Here is a 12,013-nt window from a genome sequence, read left to right as displayed (position 1 = left end):
TTTAACATCTGGTTTGTTTTGCTGACTGGAGAACTCAGTAGTTAGTCATGTTTCAACTTGTGATGGAGAGCTCATCAAGTTAAAAGGAATCAAGTCTGTTGTGCCATTTGGCTAATAGCAAAGGACTTCATTCACCTGTGGAAGTAATAACGTGAACTAATTCCAGATTTCATTTAGATTTGTTATTGTGAGTATAGGCGCATGATCTGCTGTATCCTTCACACTTACTGTACATCAGATTTACTATGTATTGCTTGGACAGTACAGTTTGATGGATGCACAATATATTTTTGGCATAGCAGATATCTGGATGTTGTATTAGAAATAGACTGCAGCAGGACTGATGGTTTTCCTTTTTACTCTCCATACTTCTGCAAATTGTTGTAGTTAATTGTTGCAATAATCTCAGAATAGCAGCATTACATAATCTCTCTGACTTCTAAAGTATTTGTGAGGTTATTTTTGTTTAATGATCTGAATCTTGATCAGATTCTCAAAATTTGTTTCTGCAGTAGTTAAGAGGTGGGCACTTTCTAACAGAACAGCAAAAGTTATCTCACTATCTGAAGAATAGGAATTTAGTAGAAATACTGAAACACTGGTGATGCAGTATGTAAGTCCTGTTGTGTTTTATGGTCACCTTATCCCTGAATACACTCTAATAGAATTTAGAACAGATGTTTGTTGACAACAATATTTAAACATTGGACGTGTTTTTGAATTTTTCAGTTGGTTTCCTGAGAGCATGTTCTGGGGGTTTCTGTTGTGTTTTCTGTTAGTGGTAAATGTGGTCAGATTGTGGGTGTTTTTTTTAATAATGTAATCTTTTCACACTAATGCTGCTTTCATGGTACTTTTAAGCACTCTACGTTTTCCAAGATTGTTTTTCTCCAGGCTTTTGCCACATCTTTAAGTTTTATAACTATTTTTTTCCAGATTGAATGCAATATTTGAAGTGGACACAGATCTTCAGAAGGATGTTCAGTTGAAAGTGTCTGCAGAAATGGCCTGGCCTTCCATACTTAGTTCACCACGCCAATTGAGCTTCCCACTCACCAATACTAACAGTTCATCAGTGAGTTGCTTTGTTGATAGCTTCAATTTTTGTTTTAGAGCCTTTTTTTTAGTAGCTTTTTCTAGTTATAGTTACCCATATGTAAACTTTGCAAACATTGTGTTTCTGATTAGGAAGAAGAAATCTTTCTAGAAAATCCAGCTGATGTTCCTGTGTATGTTCAGTTCCTTCCTGTAGCCCTATATTCTAACCCATCCACATTTGCTGATAAAATGCTGGAACGGTAAGTAGTGTTTTGGAGGGCCTAGGGCATTGTCACTCCCTAGCAAAATGCATTTTATAAAAATTACACACTGTTAGTAGTTATTGTTGTCCATTTCTAGAACTTGAATCATTAGCCCAGCTGGGAATTTAATCTAAACTGGTTCATGTTGAATACACAGCTGAATTTATGCTGAGTTAAAAATATATTTACATTTTTTCCTTAACTTGAAGTAATGAGGGAAAAATAAGGGAAGTCAGGTGGATCCTGTCAGCTGTGTATTATTTGAGTCCTTCCATGAGTTCTTGGTTTGTGCTGAAGTCTTCAATAAGTGCAAATAGGTTTTTCCCCTGCCCCCCCTGTTCATGAAGAAAACAAACCCTGCATGTCTGTTTCAGGTTTAATTTGAGTAAGCCAATAGATTTCAATCTGAGGACTCTAGAATTCCAGGTCTTCAGAAACTGTGTAAGTATTTCATTGCATTCTTCAGATACTGTCTTAATGTTTAAGATTTCAATCATGCATATATTGAATTTTAGGGAGCAAGGGTCAAAAATATGATATTTCTGTTGGGTATTCTTAGGGAATCAGAAAAAGTATTTCAAATGTAACAGTTACACTTTAATTTTCACTATATACTTATATTCTTCTGCAGAAGTTGCAGAAAAACTGTATTGATGCATTTTTATTCATTCTTTTACTGATACTGAGGATTGTTTTATCAGTGTTGTGGTTTGCAGCTCTAAAGTCAGCAAAGTACTGAATTTTCCACAGCTTTGTTCTTTATTTTAATCCTTTTTGCTCTTTTTTTTCTGGTGTACAGGCTTAACTATGCATGTTTTCAGATAGTGATCAGAATGTCACATGCTCTTCTTTTTCTCATGCAATACATATTCACTTCCCCTTCATTTATGATCAGTTTTAGATTAGCAATGGAATGCTTGCATTGCATCTAAAGAGAAACCAAGCAAAATATGCTTATTTCAATTGGCCTTCTATCTTAAGTTTGTTTTTTTCCCTCTTTTTTCTTATTTACTCTGGGAAACCAATATTCTAAAAAATGTTTCTGTAGTGGTAGAAAATGTTACATAATGGTTTAATGCTGATTTAGTGTTAAAAATACACATTTAAAAACTTCAGAACTCTTTTTTGTATTAGAGCTGTATGAATCTACATGTATATAGCTTAGCTTCATTCTGTCATGCTGTTTCTTCTGCTTGTCAGGTGATTTACTTGTAAATAGGGAATTTATTGTGCTAGACCTCTCTTTCTGGTTAAAACAACCCAATGAAACATGCTGTTCATTTGCTAAGATGCTTTTCTAGAATGCATGCAATTTTCTAACTAAACATACACTCTATAAAATATGTTAAAAATCCCTATTTTTGAAAGCATTTCTTTGTTTTCCCCACTCTGTTAAGGTCCAGCCACTGCAGAGCACTGTTGGACTTCCAAAAGGCCTGGCTCGCCATTCAGTTCTAAGCCTCATGTTAAAACCTGGGGAGAGGAAGTCGGTCAAAGTAAAATTCACTCCAGTTCTTAACAAAACTGTTTCATCATTAATTGTTATCAGGTATGATAAATATTTCTGAAATGAGTTTGAATTTTTGATATGTCTTTAATTACATATATGGTCGTACTTGCTGTCAGTCGGAAACTCCCTTTTACAAGGGTAATTACTAAGTCATATGCCAGAAGAGAGCATGATTACTTTCAGAGTAAATCTGTTTTACAGTAGGTTAGCTGCCTTCAGTACATATTTGCTAATATAAATATATAATCCATATACTTGAACTCGTTTCCTTAAATACACGCTGTACTGCTTTGAAAGTAGGGTATCTAGTTACAGGTACTATGTGCAAGATAAAGCTGCTATTTCAGTCTTGTCCGTAAGAGTTCTGTTTGCATAAATATTTACTTTTTCTATCATGTGGTACTTCAATATGATGATGAAATATAAACTATAACTAATTCATCCTTATTACTTGCTTGCTATGTTGTGCTTTCTTAGGCTACTGTCTTGCACTACTTCTTTCTGAACTTATCTGAGGAATTATATATTATTTTCTAGAGAAGCTTGCAGGGATAATAAACTGCTTAATATTTTCATGAATATTTCCAACCCTCTCTGTTTATTTGCTTTTAATACAGAAATAATTTGACTGTACTAGATGCCATAATGGTACAGGGACAGGGGACAACTGAGAGCTTGAAGGTTGCAGGCAAACCTCCTGGTCTTGGAAGTTCTTTACGCTTTAAAATCACAGAAGCACTTTTAAAAGACTGTTCAGAAAGTGAGTACTTTGTGAACTGCTATGCTGAAGGACATCTCAAGTGTACAACTTCAAACATGTTTGTATGGACTTTTTCCCTCTTCTGGTGTGTCAGAATTCTTTTCCATTTATCATTCCATATTAACATTGCTTATTAATTCAGGCAGAAAGTGATCTTTTAAGTTTTGATAGGAAAATTAGGAAAACTGAGAAGTCCATTGTCCAGTAGAACTCAAGATGTAGGAGATGAAAATTTGAGTGAACTACTAGAATGAAGTATAATTCCTGAATGTTAGGAAAAAAAAGACATCATAGTGTCTGTTTTGTGGTTTGGGATTTCTTTTTTCCGCTGGTGCTTAGAAGCTGTGTGTGGCCAGCAGGGGAAAACGAAGGGTATGTTCTTTGAAAAGTGCAGGCAAATTCTGTTCTGGGGTCACAGACTTTCTGCTCCATACCCTAGACTTCTGAGAAGAGAACCAAAGGTACCTGTATTTCTAAAAGAACTGGCTGAAGCAGTTCAGTTTCTATCTGGTATTAAAATCTGCATTGCTACTTAGCAGATTTCCTATGTGTACTATATTAATTACTCTCTGAGATCTTACTGTTGGTTGTTTTGAGGAATGAGTAAGAAAATTTCAAGTAAACGTCAGTCATTACCTCTTTGCACGTTGTGATTCAGCATTTGGGTGGTTTTTTGGTTTTTTTACTAATATAGCTTAGCAATAGATTTAAAGTTTTAGGCACAAAATGATAAGTTTTCATTCTGCAAATGCTGGGACTTGTCACTGAATGCTACTATGCTAAGCAGTGCACCACAGTAATTTAAAGCCACTGTTGTAGAAGATGTACATAGTGAACATCATTTTAGCACAGCACTAATTACTTTCCTCTGTTTCCAGAAATGAAATACAAAGAGCCAAATTTCACACTCAGAAGAACGTTTAAAGTGGAAAACACAGGGCAGCTGCAGATTAATGTGAAAACCATGGAAATCAGTGGCTATACATGTGAAGGATATGGATTTAAAGTAGTTAACTGTCAAGAGTTTGCACTAAGTGTCAATGCCTCTAAAGACATAGTCATACTGTAAGTGTTGGGGTTTTTTTTTCCATCTGAATGGGTCTGTACATCAGTAGTTTTGTACACTTAATTGTATTTCCAAAGGCAGTGAATATTGGTTAAATTGTGAGGGTTTTTACTTAAGCTTTGGGGTTGTTTTTTAATACAGCTTAAAGCATAAAACCGCTCTCTTATTGTAAATGTTATTTGCTCTTGAACAAAACTTAAAGCACAAATTTATATTTATATAAATTCTATAGCTGTAGTATCATTTTTGGTACTGTCCAGTAAATGCAACTTAATGAGTTCAATTTCTTCCATTATAGTTATGAATGCACATGAGATCTAGATTTACGTATATTTTTGGTGCATTGCAGTACATGCTGAAGAGCCCTTGGTATAAGGGTTATAATCATAAAGCACAGCATTTCAGCCTTAAATATTTCATCTGCTGCCTTTAATGATAATGATTGTTTAATTCTAATTTTTATTGTAGAAGGTCTCTGTACCAAAAATTACTCTTTTTAACACTGCTTCTTTAAAGTTAGGTATTGGGAATGCAGTATCTAAACAATTCAAAAGATGCTACTGTTATGCCAGAGGATATACAAGATACTGCATGCAGTGAAATTTCACTAGCGTTTTTGCATTGGTTTCAGTTTGTGATGAGACAGAAACGTAGTGATGTTTCCAAAAAGCATGGTGTTTTTGTTTAAACATAGCTTACACAATCAGTTTCATTGCTTAGGTATAGCTGCTGTTTTTTTGGTCTATGTGTATAGATATATAGATATATATATATGTGCTTTACTTCGTTTACAGGTTTACACCAGATTTCACTGCTTCCAGAGTAATTCGTGAATTAAAATTCATTACTGCAGGAGGCTCTGAATTCGTATTTATCTTGAATGCATCCCTTCCATATCATATGTTAGCAACGTGTGCAGAAGCATTGCCCAGGCCCAACTGGGAACTGGCACTGTACATCCTTACCTCAGGAATAATGAGGTAATGTGTTTTTCTGTTCTTATCAGTGTGTGTGTGAGGTACCTTTACTTAAATATAGATTATAGAGAGAAGGCATGTGTATTCAGTGCATGTTACATTTAGTGTAATGGGTGATGTGGCAAAAGGAGAACAATTAATAAAAACGGCTTGGGGTTTAATGTGAACAGCTTTAGGCTGAGGAATACTGATTTTGTGCTTTAAATTAAAACAAAATTTGTTTATCCCTTCAGACTGTTAGGTGAGATCCTGTTAGCACTGATAGCTTGTGGATTTTTGACAACTGATTCAGCGAGACTTGAATCAAATTAGGTATTAGAACACTGTTAGTAGTTAGATTCCTGTAGAAGTTGAAGCATCCTTCTCCAGTGCTGTGCTTTAGAAAGATATGAGGCAGTGACTTCATGAGCTTAGCAAATGCCTTAGATGAATTCAACTTGCTGCCACTTGTATGTGGCAGACAACTGGTGATACTAATAATGGAGTTTCTGAGAACCTGAAGGGCATTGTCTGCTACACAGAATACTCTGAGGTTATGTAGTAGTATATTCATGCTTTTTTTTTCTTTGAAGTGACTGGTGGAAATTTGAGATGAAAGTTACATTGTCTTTTCCTAGTCTAACCTAGGTATAGATCCTGAGGTTATAAACAGTGCTTCCCTGCTTATCTCCTTGGGTGTGAAATGCTTTTCCCCACTGCATTTAGCTAGAGAAAGCCGCAGTATAGATACTTAATCAGTAACAACAGATGTTTTACTTTGCTTTACCACACATTGGTGGTGTGAAGCCTGTATTGCAGTGTGGAATGGATTCCTGCAGTAGATGCCTGTTACGAGAAAGTGGTCTTCCTGTGTGCTGCAAATCTGAAGTGTTGTCCAGTGTGTTTGTTGCAAATGAAGCCTTGCATTTTTGGGGGATAAACTTGGGGGATTCTGACTTTTTGATTTTGCTGAACTGCATGGTATAAATATTTAGTCAGGCTGTCTTTCCTTGTTAAAAGAAGAATAAAAAGATAAAAGAAATAGAGCAATGTGCTTCTTTTTCTTCTTTGGTTCTTCAGGACTTTGCCACGAGTGCAGTAGTTTTGTCTTATTTTGTTTCTTCTATGTATATGCTAGAAGTGAGCAAACTTATTTTCTGCTCTATTGACAGACTGAATAACATTTTTCAGCTCATGTGTAGCTTGCACGGATAACTTTACGTGTACTGTATTTGTTAACTGGACTTCACAAAAGAACACCAAATACTAATCCTTTCACTCTTTTTTTTCCTACAAGTTGAAAACACTTCTCAGTAGCAAATTAGAGGAGTCCTAATGTGACCACCTCATAATATTTGAAGGAGCAGGCACACAAGGCAGTCTCTAGGTTTTCAGGATTTGCTAATATGGGGGTTTGCTGGTTGCCACCAATGCACTTCCGTATTATCATAAAGTATTCCCTTGTCTCTGTGAACAACTACAAAGTGGACCAACACTGTTCCTGCTTCTTTGTGGTTGTTATCATGCTTGATGCTCACTTATCAAAGCAACAAAGTTTGTTTTGGTAAAAAGAATACAGCTTTTCTCCTGAGAGTGGCAGAGGAAGAGCCCTTGAGGTGACCATTTGTTGCAGCCACCCCACTGTCACATTTGTGGCACCAAAACCCTGTACCATCTCAAGTTTGTATAGTGCTGTAGAGATGCAGTACTCCTGTTGGCATCAACTTTATGCTATTTCCAGACATTGATAATTTAATTTGTAGCACTGATAGTGACAACTCACTCTTTACATCCCCAAAGTAGCTGTATATCCGAGGGCAGAGTGCCCAAGGCAGATGTAAGCTTATCTGAAATCTTGCCCTATTTCTTTATCTTTCCTATTGCTTGTTAGTACCTCAGATGAAATTTATTTTCCCTTCTTCCTGGTGTCGGGTTATGTATCTGCTATTCCTTCTAATCCCTGGGACGGGGAAAAACTATTGATAAGCAGCTAAAATCAGCTGACTTGGTCTCTAGAGCTGCTTGGATTTTTGCTGACAGTTTAAACATAAAAGATGATATCTAGACAAAATTCTTCTAGACAGCTTGAATTCATCAAGTGGTATCTTGTTGTTTTCTGTGAATGGATGTTCTTTTTCATAACATTTGGCTTACAAAAACCAGCAGTTGGATCTGAGAGAAAACAGAAATTGCTAATGCAGAGTTAATTTTGCACAAACCTTCTAGGGTAACAAGCAAGGCAATCTTTAGTCATCAACATTATGTATGTCTCCTCCCCCTTGAAATTTCCCACCTGTTAGATGAAATCTGCAGCACTGTGCTGAATGTCTCTGCGGTGATTTTAATGCTTCATCAGAAATACAGTTCATTGCAGTGCATTATGTAAGTGGAGAATTCCTAAACACCACTGCAGATGCAATTGTAGAACTTGAAATAGCACTTCTTAATTTTAGATCTCTGAACTGCAGCACAATTTTCTGTGGAGGATCTTTGATTTTCATATGGAATTGTACCAAGTCTGTGAGAGCTGTTGACCTCCTGGATGCTTTTTAAGTCTTTCAGTTCTATCTTCACTTTTTCATTTGAATTGAAATCAGGGACTTGGGACCAGATTTGCATCTCCGACTTTGCTTCTCAGTTTTATTGTTGTGTATGTTATATTAGACTGAGGTATTTTGTTTGTTAGACAGAAATGTGATATGGATACAGTTTTCAGCTTTTCTGTGAAAGATACAAACTTTTTGTCATGTGTGATTAAATTCATAAGCTTTAAAATGCTCAAGATGTAGGAATACTTAAGTGAGTGCCTCTCTTCCCTGCAGTGTACTCTTTCTGTTGGTAATTGGAACAGCCTATCTAGAAGCTCAAGGAATCTGGGAGCCATTTAGAAGACGCTTGTCTTTTGAGGCCTCAAGCCCACCCTTCGATATGGGAAGGCCACTTGATCTCAGGAGAATAGTTGGAATTTCGTCTGATGGAAAGTAAGTATGAGTTTGGGTTTGTTTGTCTTTGCTTTCCTCTCCCTGCTCCCCCTTTAGTTATAAGGCCAGTTAGAAAGTAGTAAGACCCTTTAGAACAGGTGAATGAATAAAGATTCTCCCATAGATGAAAGATAATGAGCTACGGAAAACAAATTGTTTGTGAGGAATATTCATATTTTTGTCAAAACAAACACTGCTAAGCTTTCTGTTAACGCTGTAGAAAGTAAAGTATAGACTGCATTAAAATAGTAGGCCAGAAGTTTTCCCTTTAAGCTAAAAAAAAAAACAGTCTTCTCCTTTCCTTTCAAAGTACACACTGACTGTCATTTTAACCATTTTTGCTCATATGTACAGTGAGCAAGTGAACAGGAAATGATAAAAGCTCCTGACTTGTCAAACAAGTTGTAGGCATTTTTGTTGATTGCATGCCAAGAATAGTGTAATTAAAGGTTTCTTTTGGACATAGTCTTCTTTTATGCAGAAGAACTAAAACATCAAGTACATTTAAATGCTTCTTGTTCTTCCAGCTTGAATGCGCTTGGATCTGATTCTAATCACGGTTCATCCAGAGGGATCTATGGAGCAAGCAGTTCATCGTCACGATCCAGTGCAGGGAGTCATAAACAATGCAGTGCAACAGCACACCTTCACAGCAATAGAAATGCACCTGATGTTGAAAACATCAAATCCAAAAACAGTTCAAACATGCCTAATAATAGGACTTCAGCACAAGCAGCTTCCATGCAGTCAGTGAACAGAGCGGGCCCATTTACCTTGGATTCAGGTGCCACAGCTCAGACGCATGCCACAGGCAAAAGAGCCAAGGGCACGAGGCAGAACCAGCAGACAGCACAGCAGCAGACAACAGCTTTGGCAGAGCAGACCCTCCAGCAGCCTCCAGGGTCTGGGTCCCAGCAGCAAGAGCAACAGACTGAAAATGCTTTGCCACAGCTACCGCTTATCAGCTCACCTCATGCCGAGTGTGCCAGCAGCAGGAGGCACAGCTCAGAAGATTCAGATCTTACTGGGCTCATAGAAACTATGGAAAAAGACTTTGACCACCCAGAAACCCCTTCCCCGGATGTGTTTACAGAGCAACCCCCGTCTCCACTAGCAAAAAACAAAGGTAATAACAATTCTGCTTTCAAAAAAAAAAAGTCAGATTCATTTTGTAAGCCACAGCACAAGAGCTGTAAAGGTCATGTTTTCATAGAGTGGTACGTGGTAGCTTTTCAACTGTTACCTACTCTTCTGTATCTGCCGGCATCTTGAACACATCCTTTATTTTATGGCAGTGAAATTCTCCATGAAGTGTTAGATTATAAATCTTCCTGCAAAAGCTTTGGAACGTTTTGATGAAAGCAAATGTGAATGAATTATTTTTTTGATTGCAACTCTTTTGCCTTTGGGTTAGCATCATTCTTGTCCAACTCTGTCTTCTGTAATCAGAGATGGGGGCTAAGGAAGAGAAGTTGTCCTAATTGTGAAATCTGAGAGGGGAAGAAGGGGGAAGACAGACGGGAGTAGAGATTTATAAACCCCTGTGATATATTTTGGTAATGGAATTCTTCATGCACATGTTTGCATGTTTTAGAAAATCCTTGATGTCAGGTGGACAGCGAATTAGTGTAAGTTGCCTTCATCTTTTTGTGAGGTTGGAGTTTAGTTTCAATTCTTTATGCATCTTTTCAGTTGATTAATGCTTTAATTAATTAGGTTTCAAACATTAGATGTGTTCTGTATGTCATTTATTTTCATTACTATAAACTTCTTTTTGGAGTAGAACTTGCTGATGATACAAAGCTGTGAGGCTTGTCTGACACACCTGAAGGCTGTGCTGCCATTCAGTGAGACTCGGGACAGACTGGAGAGTTGGACAGAAAAGAATCTGATGAGATTCAACAAAGTCAAGTGCAGAGCCCTGCATGTAAGGAGGAATAACTGCATACATCATTAGAGGTTAGGGGGTAACTTGCTGGAGAGGAGCTCCCTAGAGAGTGGCCTGGCTGTGCTGCTGGGCAGTAGGTTGACCATGAGCCAGCAGTGTTCTTGTGGCCAAGAAGACCAATGATGTCCTGGGTGCATTACAAAGAACATGGCCAGCAGGTCTGGGGAGACGATCCTCCTCTACTCTGACCTGGTGGGGTCATATCCAGGGTACTGTATCCTGTTCTGGGCTCCCCAGTTAAAGAAAGACAGGGAACTTCTAGAGAATCCAGTGAAGGGCTGCAAAGAAGATCAGGGACCTGGAGCAATCCCTGCTATGAGGAAGGGCTGAGAGACCTGGGTCTGTTCAGCCTGGAGAAGAGAAGACTGAGAAGGGTTCTTATCAATTCATAGAAATGAGTACATGTCAAGAGGATGGAATCAGGCTCTTTTCAGTGCTACTGGACAACAGGACAAGAGACAGTATGCACAAAATGGACTAAGGAAGTTCCATGTGAATGTGGGGAAAAATTATTTTCTGTGAGGGTGACAGAGCACTGGAACAGGTTGCCCAGAGAGGTATCTCCTCTGGAGTTATTCAGGGCCCACCTCTGCCTTTCCTGTGCTACCTGCTGTAGGAAGCTACTTCAGCAGTGGTTGAACTTGATCTCCAAGGGTCCCTTTCGACACCAGTGATGCTGTGAGTCTGGGAGCTTCTTACCATGCTTTTTGTATTCGCCACTTCAGTTACATCCTACTTTTGTTGTTACAAAGTTAATCTTGATGTGTTTATTTCTAAATGAATTTTCACTTTACCCTAGCGATGTTATACAGTAACAGTACTGCTTATTAGAGATTAAGTTAAGAGAAAGGTGGAGGGTATATAAATCCTGAAACATCTGTATGATCATGCACAACAACAGAGGAAAGCTTGACAGTATTTAGCAACGAGTGGAAAAGTCTTGAATACCTGAGAATGGTTTCATACTCACTGTCTACATCAGCAAATAGTGTGGCACTGGAGCTTTGTAAGGCAGCATGGCTGGTAGTGAGGAGCACCTTTTTGCACCTCTGGCCTTTTCTAGCAGCCTCTGTATTGGGAACTTAGCAAACAGCTGCTCTTAAGTGTTTGATGGACCTTGGATTACATTTTTCAGCCATATTTAAGTGCATCTTTGAGATCTGCACTTCTGTTATTTGTCTATCAGTTCAGTAAAGCTGCTGAAAATATGAAAATTCTTCAGTCTTTATCACTTATGTGGGGTTCACTTTTTGACATGACTTCCTGTTTTTTTCAACTTCTTCATTACAAATGCATTCAGGTAGTTCACTTTTTTTTCCTTACTGTTGCAGAAGCTTTGAATCATTTGTGCTTTGGTGTGGTGGTATAATAAATATTTAAGGGTATTATTTATTGCACAGTATATAATGAATATTTTATTATATTTTGCAGTCCAGACAGTTTTCTTGACTTCTTTGCAAGCTCAGATCAAATAATCACAGCTTTATTAAT

General features: G+C 37.7%; 1 protein-coding gene across 2 annotated transcripts in view; it reads left to right on the top strand.

The window, feature by feature from the left end:
- Positions 1-12,013, top strand: part of TMEM131 (transmembrane protein 131) — an 88,249-nt gene that overhangs the window by 64,630 nt on the left and 11,606 nt on the right. For both annotated transcript variants that reach the window (XM_065741170.1, XM_065741171.1), the window contains 9 exons: positions 937-1,075; positions 1,189-1,298; positions 1,676-1,742; positions 2,699-2,850; positions 3,429-3,571; positions 4,450-4,636; positions 5,432-5,617; positions 8,416-8,574; positions 9,102-9,700. In XM_065741170.1, the coding sequence (XP_065597242.1) occupies positions 937-1,075; positions 1,189-1,298; positions 1,676-1,742; positions 2,699-2,850; positions 3,429-3,571; positions 4,450-4,636; positions 5,432-5,617; positions 8,416-8,574; positions 9,102-9,700 (1,742 nt within the window). The remainder of the gene's footprint in view (positions 1-936; positions 1,076-1,188; positions 1,299-1,675; positions 1,743-2,698; positions 2,851-3,428; positions 3,572-4,449; positions 4,637-5,431; positions 5,618-8,415; positions 8,575-9,101; positions 9,701-12,013) is intronic.

Source organism: Cyrtonyx montezumae, unplaced genomic scaffold (genome assembly GCF_038088225.1).
Source record: "Cyrtonyx montezumae isolate F1298 unplaced genomic scaffold, pur_monq_1.0 scaffold_3, whole genome shotgun sequence".
Taxonomy (NCBI): domain Eukaryota; kingdom Metazoa; phylum Chordata; class Aves; order Galliformes; family Odontophoridae; genus Cyrtonyx; species Cyrtonyx montezumae.
The sequence above is the reverse complement of the archived record's forward strand: the minus strand, read 5'-3'. Positions and strand labels throughout refer to the sequence as shown.